At 49.2% G+C, this 23,280-nt stretch overlaps 1 protein-coding gene across 1 annotated transcript in view; it reads left to right on the plus strand.

Annotated features, from left to right (window-relative positions):
• The first annotated feature begins 480 nt into the window (after positions 1–480).
• Tspan15 (tetraspanin 15) overlaps positions 481–23,280 on the plus strand; it is a 36,257-nt gene continuing 13,457 nt past the window's right edge. The window contains exon 1 of the mRNA XM_090346469.1: positions 481–700. Within this exon, the coding sequence (XP_090202595.1) occupies positions 605–700 (96 nt within the window). The 5' untranslated portion in view covers positions 481–604. The remainder of the gene's footprint in view (positions 701–23,280) is intronic.

The raw sequence follows: 23,280 nt of genomic DNA on the forward strand, positions 1-23,280 counted from the left end.
CCTGGACAGCTCACCTGCCCTGCACCCAGCACTCCGCTCCCGGGAGGTTGGGCAGCTCCACTTCCTTCTTCACTTCTTGCACACTCATTTACACTTTTAATATCTTCTGATGTTAATTCCATTCTTATCGCCATACTCTTCCTTCTTGACAACAATAAAAAGCTTTCCTCTGTTATTATTGTTTATTATTATGATGATGATTGGTGCTGCTTTACCCGAAAGCCTGCTTTCCCGGTACTCTCGAGTCCCCTCCAGTCCCTCACGCTCCCAGGCCCCTCTCCGCTCTCCCTCTGAGCCTTGATTTCAGGGCCTCAGGCGAACTCACTTACAAATCTCCCCGCTCGGCTCCGGGAATCTCCGCCGGGGTCTCCAGCCTTGGCCCCGCCCCCGCCCCGCCCCTCCCGGGGGCCGGGCCGCCGCCTCTCTCCCATTGGTCACCCAGACCGCGCCGGCTCCCGGGCCGGGGCGGTGATTGCGGCGCGCCGGTGTCAGTCGGCGAGGGAGCGCTGGTGGCCGGGCGCGCCGCCCAGCAGCCGCAGGTGGGGCCTGGAGCGGCTGCGGCGGCCGGACCCAGTCGAGAACCCCCGCGCCGGCAGCCGCCAGGATGCCCGGCGGGGACTCGGAACAGGTGCGCTACTGCGCGCACTTCTCTTATCTGTGGCTCAAGTTCTCACTCATCATCTACTCCACTGTGTTCTGGGTGAGTGCCCTCGGCTGGGCCCGCGGGTGGGGGCGGGGTGGGGGAGGGGTCCCCGTGGGAGGGGGCGGGGGTAAAGCTCCCTCGAGTGCCCGGATGCCAGGCCCCGGGTCGGGTCCTCGTGTAGCCGCCGCGGGCAGGGCGCGGAGAGCGGGCGCGCGCTCCTCGCCCGGCTGCCTGGGAATCCGGACGTTCTGGCGACTTCAGGTGCGCGCGGATTCCAGCCCGAGAGTCGATGGCGCACCTGCACCGCGCACCTGGCGGGCCGTTCGGTGTGCCAGCGGAGCCCGCCGCTCCTCGGCCGGCGGCTGGGCAGGCTGTGGTTTAGTGTTGGCGGCACCCACCGTACGTGCAGAGTTAACTCTCCGCATCCGTGTGTGTGGTGGTCAGGCTTTGTGGTGGGGGGTCACCTGGAGTCCAGGTCTGGTCCCCGTGCTTAATTTCCCAGGGTCCCAGGGAAGATGCGCGCGCACCGTGGTTTCCTTTTTGGTGGATGTCCGCGCGCGCCCGGAGCGCAAGTGTGTGTGTGGTGCGTTAGATCTGCCTCCGGTCCTGGGAGGTGTTCTGGGCTCTTCCACCTCTTTCCTCTGGTTGAGCAGTAGGGTGGCAAGTGCTCTCACATAAACCAGGCTTTGAGTTTTGCCACGATCACTTTCCAGCTGAGTGATCTTGAGGAAGTCACTTCATCTCTGTGGCCCCCGGTTTCCTCATCTGCAAATGGAGAGTGATTATTTTTCACCTTTTAGGATGCTTGTGGAGGTGAAATGGAGAAGGCAGAGTGCTCAGGTGATAGCCAGTCCTTTTAGTCTAGCCGCCAATTGGAGCATGCGCCGTGTAGGCTGCCTCTAGACACTGAGTTTCTGTGTGAAATGAGGACATCGTCTTTTTCTGTTTAGAACTTTTATTTTACTGTTATTATTAAGGCGTTGTACAGAGGGGTACAGGTAATGAGTACATTTCTTTCTGGACAATGTCATCCTTTCCTTCCCTTTCCCCCAGCTTCCTCCTCCCCTCCCTGCCTAAACAAGTTGTATAGTTCACATTCCACATAATGGATACTGAACACCATGATTGCATTTATTCCCTCTTTTTCTCAAGAAATGAGGACATCTCTTTTTCTGCTGGCGGGTTTTATTCTGCCTCTCTAGGGTGGTCTTTGCTCCAGCATATCACAAGGGCCCACTTGTGCAGAGCCTCCCAAGGCTCACTGGCACCTATACCCTCTGAAACACCTCCTCCACATTTGTGTGTATGTGAACAGGTTGGGGGTGGGGTGGTGGTGGTGGTGGTGGTGGTGGTGGTGGTTGTTATGTTTTTCCTCAACCTCTCAACTCTCTCTTAAGCAAGCAGGAGTTGCTGGACTCTGTAAGAACTGGCTTTCTGGAGGACCTCTTTGTGGGGTGACCATATCTGGTGATCAGTTTATCCTGATTCTCATCATCCTCTGTTCCAGTCTCACTGGGCTACCTTAGGCTAGTCTTGTATATTCTCAGAGATCTCAAAATTGCACTGATGATTCCATCTAGCACAGTCAGTTAAATTCAGACCAGCTTACAACATACTTAGGTGGCTTAGATAAGAAGTGAACAATACATTTTGGGGCCTGGAAGATGGTTGGATGTAGGGATGGGGTGGGTGATTTGAGCTGTAATGTAGTGGTTCTCACTTAGAAGTTGCATCAAAACAAATGAGTTTCTTAAAAACAATAAAAAAGAAACCTATAAATTCCTGCTGTGGTTTGGGTATGTGTATTTTCTTTAAAAAAACCAAAATAAAACCATTTTCCCTAAAATCCTCACAGGTTTTTTTCAGTCCACAGGGATTCTTTGCTGGTTTTGTGTGGCTTGTATGTTCTTCCTGTAGATCAGAGTTAAAAGAAAAGGTCAGAGTTGAAAGGAAAGGTCACATTTGATGAGTGGGAGGGAAGGGTTCAATTTCTGGTTTTACTGCTTCCCTCTGGGGAAATGTAACCAACCACTGGCCAGTCTCTTCATCTCTCTTCCATAACTCCTACTTCTCTGTAAAATGGATACATGAGATATATTCTTTCCTCTGCTTACACCTTATTGAATTGGTTTTAAAGTAATCACATGGATCTGGGCTCTGGTGGCTCACACCTATAATCATAGCTACTCAGGAATCTGAGACCTGAGGATCTCAGTTGGAAGCCAGTACAGGCAGGAAAGTCTATGAGGGTTTTATCTCCAATTAACTAACAAAAAGCCATAAGTAGAGCTATGGTTCAAGTGGTAGATCACTAGCTTTGAGCATAAAAGCTCAGGGACAACACCCATACCCTGAGTTAAAGCCCCAGAACTTGCACAAAAAAAATAAAATAAATTAAAAAAGTAACTATATGGGAGAGAGTGAACAGGAAAAGTGCTATTCAAAGGAATTTTTGCAGCTCAATTCACCAAACTTGTCTTTTGCAGCCTCTGAAGACTACTCCTTGGTATTTGCTTTGCTTCTCTTGGAGAAGAATATGACTTGAAAGAATAGGCCTAGAGGGGAGAGACATGTCCCTCACTCAGAACTCGGAATCCTTTCTTTTTAGTCAAATAAGGTTTCCTCATTTCCATCTCTGAAAATATTTCTGCTTAAAAATCTCTTGGCTCATGCCAGGAACTCAGCCATCTGCCAACTCTGCCAGGGCAGCTCCAGGTGTCAGGGTTTGTCTGCAGGGTGGAGGCTCAGAGTAAGGAAAGTAATTTGTCTTGGATGAGGTTTACTGTTAATTAGAAACCATTTGCAGAAAACCCCATTATCTTGGTGCCATTTCTAGCCTCTGGCAAGCAAAGGGGTGGAGGTGAGAGTTAGATCACTTGTTTTATAAGCCTGCTTTAAGTCTGGAGGGGCCTTAAAATATACCATAGCCATGTATTCTAAAGTAAGACAAGTTTTCTTAAAAATTACTAGTGATGTTGGGTACTGATGACTCATGTTTGTAATCCTAGCTGGTCAGGAGGCTGAGATCTGAAGATCAGGATTAGAAACCAACCAGGCAGGAAAGTCCATGAGACTCTTTTATCTCCAATTAACTAATCCCACCCCTACCTCCCCACCCCCGCCCTCTCAAAAAGCTAGAAATGGAATTGTGCTTCAAGTGATAGAATATTAGCTTTGAACAAAAAGCTTAGGGAAAGCAGTCAGGCCCTAAGTTCAAGCCCTAGGACATGAGGACACACATACCACACACACACACACACACACACACACACACACACCACTACTGATAGGAAATAATGCAGTAACACACAATTTAGAAGGAGAAAAGGATCTAGGCATGATGAAGCATGCCTGTTATCCCAGCACTCAAGAGTCTGAGCCAGGAGGGTCTTAAGTTCAAGGGCAACCTGGACTATATAACATGACCTTTAAAGAAAGAAAAAGCCAAGAGAAGGGGAAAGAAGTTGAGACAACCTTCCTTTCCTACTTTCCTGTTTAGGAGTGATCTCTTTTTTTTTTTTTTTTTTTTTTGCCAGTCCTGGGCTTGAGCTCAGGGCCTGAGCACTGTCCTTGGGTTTTCTCAAGGCTAGAGCTCTACCACTTGAGCCTCAGCACCACTTCCGGCTTTTTTCTATGTATGTGGTACCGAGGAATCGAACCCGGGTCTTCATGCATGCAAGGCAAGCACTTTAACCACTAGGCCAAACTCCCGGCCCAGGAGTGATCTCTTATCAGTTTCATATGATCTTATTTTGAGCAATCCTGGACAAAGGATGTCCTAGGCACAGACAGGGACATGTAGTGTATATTCCGGTTAACCCCACAAAATGTAGCATATGTGCAGACCCCCTTACTTTTCACTTAGGTATTTGCCAAGGGGCACCTCTTTCCTTTGATGGCTATGTAGACTCTACTGGAGGCTAGGTCAAAGTTTATTTAACCCTGTCCCAGATGGCCAATTCTGTAACATTTTTCAGTCTTTCGCTACTACAGATGAGACGATGGAATCTTTGAATGTGTCATTTGCGCATGTGTATATGTCTGTGCAGGTGCATACAAGTGCAACTGTTAGCTTAAGGGCTGTATGGGGATGTGAAATAGGCAGAAATCTACTTAACACAGATCTGTGTAGCTGGATGGGTTTTGGAAAAATGAACTGAATACCTGTGCAGTCAGCCCCCAGATCAGACCCCCTGCCTACTTCAGTCAACCCTTTCTCTACAAGGTCAGTTGCTCTGGAACCCAGAGCAGCATAAAATAGCACTGCTTACTTTTGCAGGGACATTTAAACTTTTTTTCCTTTGCAGTGCTGGAGATCAAAGCCAGGGCCTAATAGACCTGAGCCATGTATGAACCTAGCCCTCTGGGTTTTTTTGGCCAGGCCTGGGGCTTGAACTCAGGGCCTGGGCGGTATCTCTGAGCTTCTTTTGCTCAAAGCTTGTCTACTACTTGATCCATGGCACCACTTCTGGAATTTTATAGGTAGTTTTTTGGAGATAAGAATCTCATGGATTTTCTTGCCTGGGTGCTGTCCCTGTGCTCTTCAGCTCAAGGCTACTGCTCTACCACATTGAACTACAGCATCACCTCTGGTTTTCTGGTAGTTAATTGGAGATGAGTCTCACAGACTTTTGTGCCCAGGCTGGCTTTGAACCTGGATCCTTAGGTTTCAGTCTTCCGAGTCGCTAAGATTACAAGAGCCTGGCTCTTTAAATTGACTGATTTCCTAAACTTACATTTCTTTTTAAAAGGAGGCATTCTGACTGGAAAGTAAAATGGGCTAGAATGTGGAGGGGAGAGGAGGAAGTGGACACTGGCAGGAGTGGGGGAAGGGCTAGCAGAGCAGTGAATGTGAGGATAAATATGGTTGATATAGTTTATTTGTATGCATGAAAATAGAACAGTGAAACCTGTTGAAGTTGTTTTAAGAAGAGAGAGTGGGATGGAGGAGAGAGTTGAGGGGCCGAGGGGGGCAGGGAGTAAAGGTGTATAGTATATATGTGTATATACAATGTAACAACCTAACTTTCTTGTAGGATTGATGTATGCTAATTAAAAAGAATAAATGAAAAGGTAGGTTGTTACATTGCAGCTCCCAAAGGTAGGTTGTTACATTGCAGCTCAGGCATCACAGACCTCAGGGAAACCAGTGACTATGTAGTCCTGCCATGGGTGCTGAAGCTGGTAACCCAGATGCCACCCTCTCTGTTCAAAGGGGCAGATAGGCCAGTGCTGAAGTGGCTTCAAAACACCCTGTCACCATACCTGAGGCTGGCTCCTCTGTGGATCAGGAAGGGGAGGGGCTAGATGGGAATGAAACTGGAACGAGCGTCAATCTGTGAGTCAACACCAGTTGGACTCTGAGCCCTTACAGTGATGCCCCATCCTTTGGGGGGGCCTGGAATGGATGTGTTCAGCGTCACTCTGTGGAGCTGGCCTGAGCTTCCAGGTCTCCTCTTCCTCCGTCCAGTGCTCTTGGTCCCTTTGAACCCTTGGCACCCAGTAGTACCAAGAGCCTCCTCTTCCCGTTTACAGGGTGAATCATTCTGACCCAGGAGCTTTCAGGCCTCAGGGGACACACCTCTAATTTTAGCCCTGCCCAGGGTGTCCTAGGGATCCGCTTACCTAACTGCTTTTCCTTTGCTGGCCTCTGGGCTCCTGGAGGTCAGGGGTGTGGCTCATTCTTATTCTCTGAACGCCAAGCTTGGGTCTGGACAGTCAGTAGGTGCTCTGGGAGGTCTGATTGCTTAAGGGTGATGGAATCTCACCTACACAGTCAAAGCAGGGATCTGACCTAGGCAGACGCCAAGCTGGGTGTGCAGTGTTGGTGGGCAGATTTCCCAAAGCCTTGGATTTACAGACTGGGGCTGACAGATCTCACAGCCATTTTCTCCCAAGGATGCCTAAGCCTGCTACCTTGACAGTGGGTAGGGTTTCCAGTCTGGGTATGGTACCAGGGCTGGGAGTGTAAGTTAATGAGGAAGAGAAGGACTGAGTGAGAGTAGGGGTAGGGTGGGAAGGAGGAAAGGGGGGTTGGCATAGGTGCTGCAGGTTATGAGAGTCAGAGGTAGTAGGAACTTTTTTGCCCTCTCCATGGAAGGATCTGTTTGGAGCATTTTAGTGGTTAACGTGTAGTCTCTGTACGAGGAAGCCTGGGGTCAACTCTTAACAGGAGCATTTCCAGGTCAAGCAATTTAGGCCTTGACTTCCCTGTGCCTGCTCTGCCTTACCAGTAAAATGGATATTGAATTTGTTCAGAGCTGTGCCTGGCACCAAGCAAACACTTCACTACTTAAAATGATGGCATTCTCCTCCCTCCTTCTCCGTGCCAAGTGTTGAAGAGCCTTGCAGGAGAACGAGGCAGGTCCTTTAAGACACCTCCAAGCAGCCCTCTTAGATGACCTGAGAGAAAGGTAAGGTTTGCCTGAGAACCCCAGACCCGTCAATGATAGATCAAGAGCAGGACCCAGCTGTCTGCCCATGACCTTATCAGCCCCCAGCTCTTCCTCCACTGCGGGGTAAGGGTGGAAGGTACCTTCTCTGAAAGGAGCTGAGCGCCCCACATGTATGAGGTAATATAAGCAAAGGAACTAGATTTTGTCTCTGGCAGATTTTTTTTCCTTTTGGAAAAAAGCTCTGTCTTGTATAAACTAATACAAGCATTTTAAGAAATCATGATGAAGACTGTAAATTACCTTTGATCTGTCACTGGGAGAGAATTACAGCTACCTGTTGGTAAATATCTTTTGGACATCTTGTAGGTGTGCATAGATGTTTTATTTCTTTTTTAAAAAGATGCTTTATTTCTTCTTTTCTTGTTTCATTAGGCAGGGCCTAATCTTGTTCTATGCAAGCACTCCAAAGAAAAAGTAGTGAATTTCCAGCTGTAAATGGAGTCACCTAAAACAGTCAGCTGCACCTAATATGCTATGGAGGGGGGTCTGCAAGAAGAGCACATGTGGGCCTGAGGCACACAGAGGGGCTCCTTCTGCCTACGACACAATAACAACCAGGCAAGGGGGTTGGAGAACCCTCCTTCCTCACCATGCTTTCATTTGTGGCAGAGTAAATTAAGGCCCAGAGATAATTTCCTTATACTTTGCCTGTATTTCTAGGCACAAGCCCTCCCCCCCGCTTTTTTTTTTTTTTGCAAAGAAATGATTTCCTTGACCTGCAGGAGTGGGCCTGCCCCTGGGGCTTTTGGTCCTGGAGAATCAGACAGAACCACCTGCCTTGCTTACCAGCCTCTTCTCTCTAAGTGACTCACCATGCCATGCTGGGGTGGGGCTCACAGGTAACCAGATAAGAGCTTGATCATAAGTTTCTGTACCAGCCGGCTCCACTTGTCTTCTGGGTGAGCCAGGACAGAGGGCAGTGGAGGGGAGGGGACTTTCCTAGAGAAAACTCGGGATGTAAGTGGGTTTGAATCACATCTGTTTGGAGGCAGCCATCTTTTTAGGGTAGGTGTGATGGCCCAGGTATTCATTCAGTCAACCAGTAATTGTTCAATGCCTGTTGTACAACAGGTACTGTTGATAATACAGAGAACAACTGTGGATAAAACAAGCATATGAACAAATCAGTGACAGGAAGGGAAGGGAAAGGAAGATTTCCTGCTGAGAAAGGGATCAAGGAGGGAGGAAGCAGAGAGAGCTTTGAGTTCCTGCTTTAGTTGGAGTGGTCAAAGAAGGCCTTAATGAGGAGCTGACAGCTGAAGCACCGAGATACAAGGAACCAGACATAAGGAAGGTCGGCTGAGACTACCCCAGGAATAGGGGACAGTAAGAGCCCCAAGGGAGGCAGGCGAGCAGGCTGGAGACGAGGAGGAGAGTGAGGTAGAAAGGGCAGTAGGCTCTTGGTGTATGAGGAGTTTGGCCTAGTGCCTGAGAGGCCAGCTTTAACAGTCAGGAATGGCTATAGAGCCAGTGTGAACTACTCAGTGCATAAAGGACACTTGTTTGGGCCATCTAGACTCCTCGTGTAGGGACACCCCAGAGAACTGTGGGAAGCTCCTGTACGATGAGAGAAATAAAAGCACAAGGCTCTCTTCAGGGCTACGGACCCAGGGAGGACAGAGACTTACTTTCCTACTGCTCAGGAGAAGCAGGAACACAAATGTGGTGGGGCCTCTGGGACCCACCTTCCTTGTCACAGGAGGGACTTTCCACAGGGGATGTTCTACCTGCCGGGAGCACAAGGTGGTGGCTGTGATCCCTTGGGGAACATAGCACTTTTTCCAGGACGTGGGCCCTTCCTGCTCCTTGGTCTCCAGGAGGCTGGGAGGTTTATGGTTTAGCTGCAGAGGCTGTGGGCACACAGCCAGGAGGCTCGCCATCTGGGATGCCCAGAACAACCCTGTAAGCCATCAGGACAAGGACTTTGTCCTATTTTACACATACAGGAAGGAAGCCCTGAGAGGGTAGGCACTGATTTGAGGCCACCATTTTTGCCTGTCTCTGATACAAGTGCAACTTCATCATGAAAGCAGAAGGTTGTGTTTTGATTAATTTTTTTTTCTTATGAAGGCGACATTTGCATTTTAGCCTTCAGGAAAGCAAATATTTGCCTGGTGAGCGAGAGGAAAACAGCCTTGGCTCATTTAGGCTTGTTTTTCTGTGTTCAGACTCTTCCTGCTTCCTGTCTGGGAGAACTGGAACCATCACGGCCCAGGGCAGCTGGCCCGCCCTCCCCACTTCCCAGCCCCCACCTCCTATCTTCCTCTCCTCCCCTGCTGCTCGGTGTTGCTGGGTACAGTGTGGGTGCCCTTGTCAGTTACTGGCCAGGCATCACACCTGTGCCTTCTCTGCACCAGGCACGGGGTACAGGGGTGGGAGCTCATGGTCACACAGATCAGAGACTAAGAAGTCCCCTAGGGGCCGTGAAGTGGCATGCTGGCTTCTGAGCTTCTAAACTTCGGAGACTGAAAGCATTTCTAGGCCATGGGACTTGATTTCACGGCGGGAGAGGCCTGTGCTGGGAAGTGTCCCAAGGACACACAATTACGTCCTTTTGTTAGAGTTGCTGACTTAGTGGGCCTGGCCTTCACCCCTGTAACTGGCAGCTTCCCTCCAGGGGACACAGAGGTGGCCACAGCTATGGCAAGTGCCTACTGGGGAGGCAATATTCTAGACATTTTCTCAGGGCTGGAAAAGATGGAGAAAGCGTGGACATGATCAGGAGAGGCCCTGAAAAGGAAAGAACATTCCACCAGTGTTGGGAGAGGAGTGGATTTGGGGGTGCAGGGGGAAGTTGGGGGCCTCATCCAGGCAAAGAAGTGATGCCTGTGACCTACTGCCTGGCAGGGAGGTAGGAGGCTCTGGGAAGGCCTGGCTTCACCAGGGGATGTGTGTGTGTGTGTGTGTGTGGCTGGGGGACTGGGAAACAGGAGTTCTGTAGTTTTGTTTTCCTGGTGCTTATCTTTAACATGGTCTTTCATTTGCCTTAAAGACAGTGTTTCTGTGTAGTTTGTGATGTGGAGAAGTTTGCATAGACTGAGGCTGAGTCACAAACTTCAGGAGGGGACGTATGATTAGTTCTATCACACGGGGGTGTCACACTGGAAGCCAGCTGGGTTCTCACTAGTGCCAACACGTGCAGGTCTTACCACGTAGGAGACATGCATAGGGTGGGAGCTGGCCTGGGGTCACAGGTATGCATTCTGGCCTACAGGGACTGCCTGCTCAGTGGAAGGGTGAGGACTCATCTCTGACTTAGACCTCTCGGCTCTGTAGTGGGGTGAATGGTGGCTCCAACCTCAAGCACCTATGTCTCCTAGCCCGTGAATGTGACTTTATTTGGGAAAAGGCTCTTTAATAGATGAAATTAAGCCCAAGCTGTGAAAGTGACATCACGGATTACCTGGGTATCAATCCAAGTATCTTTTGGTGAGCAATGGAATTGGCTATCTGAGAGGGGCAGCAATTAGGCACAGAGGAAGCTGCTGGGTGGAGACAGGGGCAGAGAAGACAGGAACCACCAGGAGCCAAGAGAAGCTGGAAAGCTCAAGGAAGGGTGATCCCTGGAACCTCCGGTGGGGGTGGGGGTGGGGGGCTGGCCCCTGCCTTCTCAGGCTCCCAGAGTCCAGGGAGAATGAGGCTGTTGTTCTAAGTCACCTGAGCCTTTTCTTCTCTGCCAGGTTGCTTCACTAGGGAGAGGCCTGGCTGAACATGGTCCTGAGTGCCTCTCTCCCTTCCTGCCCTGCTCTGAATTCTGAGGAGTGGAGAAGCTAAGAGGGGAGTGGGTCGGGAGGAGCATGGGTAGCAGGAGGGAGCCCTGAAGCCCTGCACAGCCCCATTGCCCCATCCACATTGCCCCTTAAGCAGGTGTGGTGGTCATGTATAGCAGGCTTCATGAGGGTTTCCCCTCTACCTGGCATGCTAGATAGAAAGGAGTTCTAACAGGGGAGGGGATGTAAGTTAGCTCTTAGGAGGGACTAACTGGTTCTGAAAACAACAGAGTGGAATCCACTTGACAGACAAGGCTACAGAATATCTGCTGTTCTCTAATAACCTTTATAATCAGAGTGTCAGCTTATTATGATGGTCAATGGAGGGGTTTAAGCTGAGGCCTGGGCTTGTAGTTGGCCTGGACAGTGAGAGTCCTGGCATGCCTCTGGTCTACCCCTGCTGTGTGAAGAGATGAAAAGTGAGCCCAATGCCACAAAGTAAGTAACCTTGGCTCTAGAACCCTGGCCAATAGGACAGCCTTCCATGGCCCTGTGGACACCCTCAGGCGTCCTCTACTGCTGTACTTTCCAGCAAGGATGCCAATGGCACTGCTACTGTGACTTCCAGGGCATAAAGAAGAATGTTCCTGGTATGGCCAGCACTCAAGCAGCAAGAGCCCAGCTCATACCTCTGCTTGATTCTTGCCTGGTCTCTGACCAGAAGTAGCTGCTGTTTGTTTGACCCTGTGATGGGTGGTGGCACTGGATGAGCCAGATTTGCCCCTGTCCCTTGAAGCTGGCACTGGCTGAGCTCTGGCAGAATACTCTGACAGCTGCAAGCTGGGCTGATCTAGGCTTGGAGGCTCTGGTGGGGATACTGGTCAGAATTTGGCTCAGGGATCCCAGGGGAAGGGCTTACAATAAATCAGAGCAGAAGCAAGATAAGCACAAGATTGGTTCTGAGACCAGAGACCTGAGACAGGCTGAGACCAGTTTCTTCGAGTCCATTGCTGTTCTCTCCTGAGGTCTCCTCATGCATCATTGAACTGGACATGACTTGGCAGCTGTGAAACCAGCTGTGTTGTCCTGTGTATTCTGGTGGACCCTCGCATCCTCCTTTTCCATTGTCTTTTTTTTTTTTTTTTTGCAGTCCTGGGCTTGAGCTCAAGGCCTGAGCACTGTCCTTGGACTTTCTCAAGGCTAGAGCTCTACCACTTGAGCCTCAGCACCACTTCCGGCTTTTTTCTATGTATGTGGTACTGAGGAATCGAACCCGGGTCTTCATGCATGCGAGGCAAGCACTCTACCACTAGGCCAAACTCCCGGCCCCTTCCATTGTCTTTTTAAAGCTAACAATGAAGAGTTCTTCCTCTGAGCCTGCTCTGGGCTCAGCTGCTTTCTAGACATTTTTGGGTGGTGGCCCTACCGTTGCCCCATGGCTCTGAGGAAGAAGGTTAGAGAGGAGAGGGGACTCCAGGGCCTGCTGAAGGGTGGGTGGGATGTTCTTCCGTAGAAAAAAGAATCCATTCCATTTCCTTCCTTTCTGTTTCGTTTCCTTTTCCACTTCTTTCTTCTTCCCTGCCCTTCTCCCAATTCCTTTTCTACTCTATTCTCCCCCACTCTCTTCTGTTCCTTCCTTCCTTCTTATTTTATTTAATTTTTAATTTTCTTTTGTGTGTGTGTGTGTGTGTGTAAGAGAGAGGGAGAGGGGGCGAGAGAGAGAGAGAGAGAGAGAGAGAGAGAGAGAGAGAGAGAGAGAGAGAGAGAGAGAGAGAGAGAGAGAGAGAGATACAGGGTCTCTTGATGTGACCTGGTTGTTCTTGACTTCACAATCCTCCACTTGATGTTGCTGCTACTACTAGTACTACTCTCTCCTCCTCCTCCCCCTCCCCCTTCTCTTCCTTCTTTTCCTCCTCCTCCTCCTCCTCCTCCTCGCCAATATCAGGGCTTTAACTCAGGGCTTAGCTCTGTATACTTACTTGAGCCACACCATAAGCCTGGATTTTTTTTTTTTTTTTTGCCAGTCCTGGGCTTGAGCTCAGGGTCTGAGCACTGTCCTTGGACTTTATCAAGGCTTGAGCATTCAGCACCACTTTCAGCTTTTTTCTATGTATGTGGTACCGAGGAATTGAACCTGGGTATTCGTGCATGCTAGGCAAACATTCTACCACTAGGCTAAACTCCTGGCCCACAAGCCTGGCTTTTTGCTTGTTATTTTAGATATGGAGTCTTGCAGACTTTTCTGCCAGGTATCACTTTAATCCACCATCCTTTGGCTTCCTGAGTAGCTAGGATTACAGGCATCAGCCACCAGTACCATTCTGCTTGAACCTTCTCGGTGCTGGAATTACAGGTATGTGCAACCATACCCAGCCTGAGAACTTTTCTTTCTTTAAGAAGTTGTTTGCTGGTTAATTCAGTCATTTGTCCAACATTTTCTTAGCATCTGGGGGCCTCTGATCCCCTCAGGTTCTGCTGGAGAGGAGCTGCCCCTCACCCAGGAAGTGGGGTTGCTTGCTGTCCAGTGTGGGAAAGGAAGGGGCTTCCCAACACTCAGTGTCAGAGGCCCCTTGGCTCAGAATCCCTGGAGCTCCCTGAAGATGCACGGAGGAGGAAACGGGCCCGCGTCACTGCCCCTCAGAATAAGTTCTTTTCTTTTGGAGAGGACAGGCAGGGCGTGAGAACTCTCCCTCCTGATGAGGGGACGGGGTGGGGGTTCTAGTGGAGGCTGGAGAACTGGGTCACAGCTGCTGGCTGGAGGCTAATTCACTGTGAGGCTTTGGGGAGTGGCAGCTTCTCTCTGGGCAGCACAGTTCCATCTGCAAAATGAGTGGGTTCAGCCAGATCAGCGCCTATCCTCTCCTTATTCCTGGGAGATGGAGAAGGCTAAATTTCAGTGTGTGTATATACTGGGCATTATGTATATTTGAGAAAATAAAGAGTACCTCAAACCAGTGAGTTCCCAGATGTTTTGGTTAGGGCAGCAGCATATTTATTTTCCCTAAAGTTATTTAAAGGAAACTATCAGGTCACTCATGGCACAGGTGGCCAGCCCACACTGAGATGTGTGAAGACAGCGCCTCCATCTTATCTAGGGTCTTGAGGCACAATCGGTGCTCTGCTGGCTGAAAGAGATGGGTCGTGCATTTCCATTTCCATTTCCTGGATGTCAAGGGCTGCTTCTGAGGTAGAGTATTTCTGGCTAGCCGGCCCCTGCGTCATCACAGCAACCCAGCCCTCAGATGGATATACCAGGGCCTTCTCCTCTCTCAGACTGGGATTTCACCATCATGTTGGTTTGTTATGTGCCTGTTCTCATCCTAATTTTTTTTCTTTTGTTTTTGATCCTGGTTCCGGAAATTGAACTCTGGGCCTGAGCACTGTCCCTGAGCTTCTTTTGCTCTAGACTAGCACTCTACCACTTGAGTCACAGCGCCACTTCTGGATTTTTGGTGACTAATATTGGAGATAAGAGACTTATGGACTTCCATGCATGCCCAAGCTTGCTTCGAACTGTGATTCTCAGATCCCATCCTCCTGCATAGTTCCAATTACAGGCCTGAGTCAGCAGTGCCTGCAGCATTCTAATTGCTAATAGAAGGAAAGATCTAAGAGGCTAAGCCATCCCTCTCTGCCATCCTCCCCTCTCATCCTCCCCTGCTGTCCTCTGCATAGTGAGGCACGAGTTCTAAAGCTCTGGGCATTCTGTTTCCTAGTGTTCACTTGGATGTATAATAAGTAGGCTCCCATTGTAGCGTGTATTTAGCTCCAGTTAGCAGTTGGTGAAATACCTGGTTTGAGCATTAATGCCAGACAAGGCAAGTATACTCAACTCCGCCCCTCCCCCACCTTTCTGCCAGCTGCTAGCAGGAAGACAGCTCAGCTGCAGCCACGCTGGTTGGAAAACACCAGACTTGCTTTCTTAACTTGCTTGTGAAACACTCTAACAGAAAAGACAAAAGAATGATGCTCTGGACCAGTTCATTTCCATCTGGAGTCAATCTGGACACTTGGCCATCACAGAGGAAGTAGAAGACAAAAGATAGAACAATATACCTCATATCTCTCTTCCTTACTTTTTTTGTTGTTGTTGTTTGTTGGGTTTTTTTTGGTGCCAGTCCTGGAGCTTGAACTCAGGATCTGTGGGGATTGTTTGTTATCTAGACTAGTGCTCTTCCACTTGAACCACAGTTCCACTTTGGACTTTTTTGGGGGGGTGGGGAGAGGTAGTTTATTGAAGATAAGCATCTCATGGACTTTCTTACCTGGGCTGGTTTCAAACCATCATCCTCAGATCTCAGCCTCTTGAGTATCTAGGATTACAGATATGACCCACTGGTGTCTGGCAGAATATGTTTCTTAAAAAAGTATTTTAAAAAAATGTAACTGAGGGTATGTTTCTTAAAAACAACAGCAGCCCAGTGTTCTTGGATATGACCATACTATTTTTATGCCTCAGAAAATGGCTAATTCAGTAAAAATGCTTTAGTTGTTCCCAAATGCCTCTTGTATATTAGAAAACAGTATCACAGTCTTTACAGTACAGCCAGTTTCCTTTTGGCACAAGGCTCCAGGAGTCCTCTGAACACAAGATGTTAGAAGTTCAGATTCTTGGGGGGACCGTATCATGGTGCCTACCTGTCTCATTGGTCAAGACCTGCAGGGCCCTGTTCTCCCGTTGCGGAGGGACAGGAAGATAGCACATACAGAAAGGCTTCCTAGACTCAGACAGCCATATGGAGCTTGGGCCCCCATGGGAGCCCCCTTTCTCACAGGCCGCCCCTCCCAATGGGATCCCATCTTCCTGAACTACAGGCTCAACTGTCTGTGCTGGGCACTGGGAGGATTCACACATCAAGCACTACAGCACCTAAGGCTACTGCCAGTTGCTTGGGCACAGACATGGCCATAACAGGCCATGCTAGGGCACTACTGGTGTGTAAGGAGCCCCTCCTTGTCCCATGCCTCTGATGTCTGTGTGGGCTGGCCCCTTCTTTCCTATCAGATAAACTATCAAGTTGCCCAAGAACTCTCCTAGTCAATTGTTCCAAAGTCAAGCTAGGATGGGAGAAATAAACGTGGGGTCATGAGAACCAGGGCTCGTAGGATTGGTTCAGAGCCTGAACTTTGAGACCTGGATGTATGACTGATACTTCAAGGTGGGGCCATCTTGTGGGATTGAGTCCTTGAACAGGATCTGATGTAAACTCCAGGAAGACCGAGTGAGGATGAAATTTACCTGTGGGCCAGCCAGCTGTGGCCACGGAGAGTCAGACTTGAGTGCTGGCCGGGGTGGTGTTCCCACATTTGCTTGTGGTAGATACTTTACCTGCTCCAGGATGCAGGGAGACGCTCTCAAATCACTTTTAGTTGCTCTGCATCTCATTAATCTCCCCACATCTACTCCTGTTCCACTTCCTCGGAGTCCTTTGAAGCCTCCAGAACATCTGGATTTGCTGCGTGGCTTTCTGGTAATTAGGGCCAGGCTGTGGGTTTCTAACAAAACCATCTCCCACGGGCTGCAGAGGGGTTGGCGCCAGGTGCTGCCTGGCTACAGTGCCCTGAATGCCAGCTTTCTACCTCATATGGGCACCTTTCCCAGGGGGATGAATCGCAGGCAGAGGGTGACATAGGGCTGTGTGGATATTCTGTTGGCGACAGGACATTGGAAGTTAATCTGAGTGCTTGACTCCCCGACCACTTTACCCCAAAGTGTATCAGTCTACTGCCGCTGTTCCCTTCACATGTCCCAGCCACTGCTACCTCGCATGTGGGTGAGGACAGTGAAGCTTCCCACGGTCTTCTCTCTGCATCTCTGCCCTCTAGACTGAGCATCTCATTTTGAAATCAAAGTTGGTGCCATGTGCAGGTGGCTTATGCCTGCAATCCTAACTACTGACAGGCTGAGCTGTGAGGATTACGGTTGGAAGCCAGGTAAGGCAGAAAAGTCTGTGAGACTCTTATCTCTAATTAAGCACCAAAAAGCTGGAGGCAGAGGTGTGGCTCAAGTGGTAAAGTACCACCTTTGGTGAAAAAGCCTAAGGCTCCGAGTTCAAGCTCTAGAACTGGCACCAGAAAAAAGAAAATCCTAGTTGTATCAGCCGACTTCATGCAACCCAGTGCTTAGCACCCTCACGAGTATAAAAGCTGGTATCCTCTATTGCCCCAAAATGTTCCCTAACCTGCACCCCTATCTCCAATGCTCCCCCTGTCTATTAGCCCTTTCCCCCTGCTCTTCCTCAAGTGGACCAGCTTGCTCTAAGGCCTGGGCCGCTGCTCAGATGTTAATCCCTGTTAACCATGTGCCAGGCCCCTCCTCACCTAAGCATTACCATTCCTGGCTGTGATCCCAGTGCCCCGCTTATTCACTGGAGCATTTACAACACATTGCATGCTTTTATGTATGCTCTTCTCCCCAAGTAGAATGTGGGCCCCACCTGCACTGGAACTTCCATGGATTCTGCTATGCTATATGTGTGTCTCTGGTTCTGAAAGCTGCAGCTTTGAAAGCACGTCTAAGGAGCTCTGGGCTCCTCTCTGGGGTCCCATGAGGTGAAGGTCACTCTCCTAGGTACACTAAGACTTGCCCATCCTCCATCTCTCAGTGTGCATGTGGAGTGGTGTGGAGAACTTGATGTGGCAGTAGATCGGATGAGATTCTGACAGTGAATGCAGCTGGCCTCACTAATAACACTGCTACCTGCACAGCTGGTGACATGATGCCCTGCCCTCCCTTCTGCCCCCTCCTTCTCACTACCTTTATTTATTTCATGTGTATGTATTTGTTTTTAAGTTTTATTTATTTTAGCCAGTTGTGGGGCTTGAACTAAGGGCCTGGGCTCTGTCCCTGAGCCGTTCTGTGCTCAAGGCTGGTGCTCTATCACTTGAGCCACAGAGCCACTTCTGGCTTTTTCTGTGTATGTGGTACTGAGGAATTGAACCCAGTGCTTCATGCATGCTAGGCAAGCACTCTACCACTAAGCCACACTCCCAGCCCCAGTTTGGGTTTAGTTTTTTGTTTGTTTGTTTGTTTGTTTTTTGTGGGTCATGGGGCTTGAACTTAGTCTGGGTACTATCCCTGAGCTCTTCAGCTCAAGGCTACCGCCCTACCCCTGGGTCTGGGCACTATCCCTGAGCTCGTCAGCTTAAGGCTTGAGCTAAGCCCCACTTTCCATTTTCTAGAGGTTAACTGAAGACTCTCAGGTCCTTTTGTGTCCAGGCTGGCTTTGAACCTTGATCCTCAGATCTCAGCCTCCTGAATAGCTAGGATTACAGGCGTGAGCCACTGTGCCTGGCTTTGTTTTGTTTTGTTTTGTTTTTTGGTTTGGTTGTCTTTAAGACTGAGTCTCACTTTGGCCTTAGACTTGCTATGAAATCCAGGGTAGCTTCTCAATAGATCCTCCTGCCTCTTCTGCCTGAGTTCTAGGATTATAAGCATGCCCTAACATACCTGGCTGCCCCCTCAATCCTTATGATTCAGTCCATAAGACATTTCACCCTTACATGGCCCCTTTGCCCAATTCAAACCTCAGGAGCGGGCTCATCCATCCCAAGGCTAACATTTTGGATTTGTTCCAGAGGTCTTCTATACCCAGGTACCTTGGCATGTGCTGAGTGTCTTATAAAACAGGTGCATGAAGTCAAACTTGGTGCATTCTACCAGGCTTATTCAAATGGCTTTCCCTTGTCTCCTAGGAGAAATGAAACACTCCACTCTTGTTTCAGTGTCTGGGTCAGTTAATTCCTAAGCCACAGCTATCAGCCCGCCCAAATGCTATGCCCAAGAACCCTCACCAAGGCCAAGCAGATACAAGACTCATGGACTATGGGGGAGGCAGGCTCAGAGGGTCATGGTTCAAACTCGGGTGAGTTTGAGACAGAGAGTCTGGAGAAGGACGGGGAGGAAACCAGGGAGAAGAGGGCAACGGGTGGAAGTGATTTTACTCTTGACTCCTCTTCCTTTCAGTGCTGTCTCCATGGCTTTCACATTCAACATGAGTCACTCTGTTCTTATGCCTCCAGGGCTCTGTGCCAGAATGGGATCTCACAGCACTCCTTCTTTGGGCTTTGCAGCATCTGAAGCTATGTCATTCCTCCAACTCATTCCTCTAGGCAGATACCAGCCGGCTGACCGAAGGCCCAGGTGCATAGAGTCAGACCCTATGTCTCCTTCCTGATTCTTCCTTGCTCTCCCTAAACATAGTGTCTCTATATCTTGTCTTCATATTCTGATCTGTTATCTTTTGTGCTATTCCCACCTGGATGCCCGCATTTTGCCCTAACAGGGATTCTAGCAGCCCAACACACAGCTCCTGTGCTCCCTGTGTTATGGTTGCTTCTGATTAGAAATTCCTCTCTGCCCTGGCTAGACTAGATGACCCAGGCTTGCACACCTCCCAGTGCAGCTCCCTCACAGCCTGGAATGTGCTGTGTGTGAGTGTCTCGGCTCACAATAGGGGCTGAAAGCAGATGAACCGCCCACTCTGCTTCCTAGAGAGGCTTGTTTTCCAAAGGCCATGTTCCTACACATGAGCCTAGCTATCAGACAGCCTCCAGAACACTTCGAGGAGGCTTTCCCCAGCTGCCAGACAACAAGGAAAGCTTGAGGGAGGTGGAGAGCACTGTTATTAAGGAAGACAGACAAACATGCCTGAAATCCTAGCGTTCAGTAGGCGGAGACAGATGGACCATGAGTTCAAGGCCATCTTAGGCTACTAGTGAGACCCTGCTTTAAAAGAACATATCCATAGAAAAGTCATACATCAAAAGGGCTAACCCAGAACCCATGTTCACAGGGCAGGATCTGATTAAGAATCATCAGGTCTCTCCATACTGAATCTATATTCAATATGGTTCCAAGCAAATCTCAGTGTTTTGCTTTTCGTGAAGGCTGGCAAGGTGATTCTAAACCAAACATGGAAGAATCCAGATCCAGGACTGTTCAGGACACTTGCAAAGAAGACAGGAGGGAGGATATGAGCGGCAGATGCCAGGATGTGTTACAAGGCTTCAACAGTAGTAGGAAGGTTTGTTAGAGACAGACAGAAGAACAGATGGAAGACATGAAGAGCTGGAAACAGATGCAGGCCTCATTTTAGCTCACAGGTTCTGTTAGTCTGCTAGTCTATTCCCTTAATGTGCCTGAGACGATCAATGAGAGGAAAGGTTTATGGGTGGATAGTGGCCCACTTGTTTTGGAGTCTGGGAAGGCACCATTTCAGGTAAATGGCACGTGGAGGAATAAACACAACCAAGGTAGAAAAAAGAAGGGTCTAGGATCCCCTGTCTCCCTCAAGAACGCAGTCCCAACCTGGTATATTGTATATCTGTTTATTTGTTGATTTGAAATAGAGAAGGGAAGGGGAGAAAACAAGATGATTGGGAGGGGTGGGGGGGAGGGAAATGGGGACAAAAACATTAGAAGGTGGACCAAGAGTTTGGCCTAGTGGTAGAGGGCTTGCCTAGCATGCACGAAGACCCGGGTTGGATTCCTTGGTACCATATACATAGAAAAAAGCTGGAAGTGGTGCTGTGGCTAAAGTGGTAGAGCTCTAGCCTTGAGAAAGTCCAAGGACAGTGCTCAGGCCCTGAGTTCAAGCCCCAGGACTGGCAAAAACAAAAACAAAAACATGAGAAGGGGTATCATTGTGCGAGAAGTAATGCACCTACTACTTGACGAATGTAACTGTAACCCCTCTTTACATTATCCTGACCATAAAAAAAAAAAAAAAGAAAAGAAAGAAAAAAAAGAGGGGCCAGGAGCGTGGCCTAGTGGTAGAGTACTTGCCTAGCATGCATAGAGACCTGGGTTCAATTCCTCAGTATCACATACATAGAAGAAAAAAAAATGAAGAACACAGTCCCAGTGACCTAAGCCCCTCCCAGTAGGCCCTGCCTCCATCAGGAGCTAGTGCCTTCCAGTAAATGCCACTTTGAGACTTCACTGTGTCAACTTTTGGAGAACACTTGATAGCCAAACAGCAGCAAAAGTTGAGGCTTTAGGGGCTGGGAGTTTGGCCTTAGTGGTTAAAGTGCTTGCCTAGCATGCATGAAGACCTGGGTTCGATTCCTCAGTACCACATACATAGAAAAAAGCCAGAAGTGGTGCTGAGGCTCAAGTGGTAGAGCTCTAGCCTTGAGAAAGTCCAAGGACAGTGCTCAGGCCCTGAGCTCAAGCCCAGGACTGGCAAAAAAAAAAAAAAAAAAAAAAAAAAAGTTGAGGCTTTAAAAGCGTGGTCTTTTCCTCCACCCCAACTCAAATGCTCCCTGATGGACATTTCTGGCCTTTCCTCTGTTCTCCCTCCATCTTGTGCCAAATCCAGTCATGTGGTGACCCTGGGGTTAATACACAGTAGGAGACTGGTGTGTGCCTTTAGAAAAATAATGGGTCTTTGGGGTCTCTGTGACGTATGTACTTGCCTCTGCTGGGTACTTCTTGAAGGGCACATACGTGTTGGCATGTGGCACAGGGCCTCTGTTTCCTAGCAGCTCTGAGAAGCTGAGCCTGACCTTGCCCAGATGGAGCTGAGTTCTAGACTGCAGGACTTTGAGGGGACCAATTTCATACTTGGGGTAGACAGGACTACTCTGTGTGGTTGCAAAGGCTGAGCTCTGGGGCCTGGCACAGGCTACCAGCAGCATACCCTTCCTCACTGTGGCCTCATAGGGCATGGCATGTGCCCCTACCCCCAGGTCTGTTTAGCCAAAGCTATCCTGCTTGACAAATGGGCCATTGCTTCCTGCACCAAGGCTGGGGCGGGGTGGCTCATTGCCGGAGGAATGGCTATAATTAGCAGAGAGAGAGGAGTGGATAGGGCTGCATGCTGGCATTGACAGATAGTCTTCTACTCAGATGGATAAACTGATGTCATCAGAGATGTAAATACCATTTGGAAAGCTTGAAGTTCTTGGGAAGGTTTGTGCCAGCACTCCCTGTGCTTGAGGCCCCTCCAGAGGCTTGCTGGAGGAACGCTGCTTACCCTGTGTACTGTACAGAGCCATGTGTGAGGAAGATGGGTGATGGTACCTTTGGCTGATAGGACCAAGTGATGGGGGAGTGGCTACCATGGCTCCATTTTGCCTTTTTCATGGTTTTTGTGGCCTGGAAATATCACTAGGTTATATAACAAGGAAATGGTAATTGTAATGGAGGAAATGAGATCAGACTCAGAGAAGTTTGGTTTTCTGCCAAGAGCTGGTCCTGTGGTGGTCGCAGGATTCTGGGGAGCCTGCAGAAAAGAGGAGCCACCTCTTGCTTTTCTGCAGAGAGCCAAGGTCCATTCTGTCCCAGCTGAACTGAGTGAGCTAGTGACAGTTCCAAGGCCCAGGGGAAAAATGATTTCCAAGCTACAAGAAGGGGGTGGGGGGAGCATGTCAGCGCCCCGTCCTCACACTGCAGGAAGAGGATTCCTCTGACTACAGGAAACCTTGAACTCTCCAGTGTGTTGGGAATCAACTCTGGAAATACTCAGATGGAATAGTTGTTTGAAGTCAGTGGTGGTGTGAGAACTTGCAGAAGTGTGAAACACCATCTCTGCTGCCCACAAGCTGCTGAGTCTTTGAATGTTCTCTTCACCCCAGGCCTGAGCTCTGACTTCTGTGCCCGCCCTGGTGGGTGTCCTTTGATTACTAAGGTCATCTTTACTCCAAATGGGAGGCCTCTCTGGTTTTCATTCAGGGTTGGGGTTTAGTTTAGTAAGCAAATCCTAGAAGGTAGACTAATTCAGATATGGATATTTGAGGTTTTTATTTTCTTGAAGTCCTTCTGCCTCAGCTTCCTGAGTGCTGGGATTACAGGCATGCTCCACTATATCCTGTTGCCATTTGGCTTTTAAAGGTTGATCCACACAGTTCTAGAGATCACAAATAAAAGTAGACTTTAATAACAATTTTGCCATGTTCTGGGTTTGGAGTACTACGCCTAGTCAGATAGCATCTGGTTAATCTTATCTCTCAAAGATTTTTTTGTTTGTTTAAGGTTACCGTTTAGATGTCTCTCTCTCTCTCTCTCTCTCTCTCTCTCTCTCTCTCTCTCTCTCTCTCTCTCTCTCCTTCCTTCCCCCCCACCCCCCAGCATGTGTGCATGTGCTGTCTTACACATTGTTAAATGCATCAAGTGGGTAATTTGGTTACCATCCCTCTAATTTGTGGTGTTCCTGATATGGCCAGCTGAGTCTCTGGTGGTGCCTTTGGCTCATCCAGCTCATAGGTGTTAGAGGTGTTCCTGCTAGCCTGTGGGGAATGGGGCTCCATGAACTTTTCAAACCGAGGACATCAAAGGGGGAATAGCCCAGCCTTAACATACAGCTGGCACTGCGCCTGGGAGAGCCCACTTCCTGCTTACCCTTTGTCAGTATGTTTGTGTGCCATGGGCTCTGTTTGTGACTTGTCCCTGTCACTTATCAGTGCTCAGGAGGAAGCAGGTACGGTCCTCCTTGACTTTCTGTAGAAGCCCAGGAAATCTGTGAGGAGA

Source organism: Megascapheus bottae, chromosome 15, assembly GCF_031878675.1.
Source record: "Megascapheus bottae isolate mThoBot1 chromosome 15, mThoBot2.hap1, whole genome shotgun sequence".
NCBI lineage: Eukaryota > Metazoa > Chordata > Mammalia > Rodentia > Geomyidae > Megascapheus > Megascapheus bottae.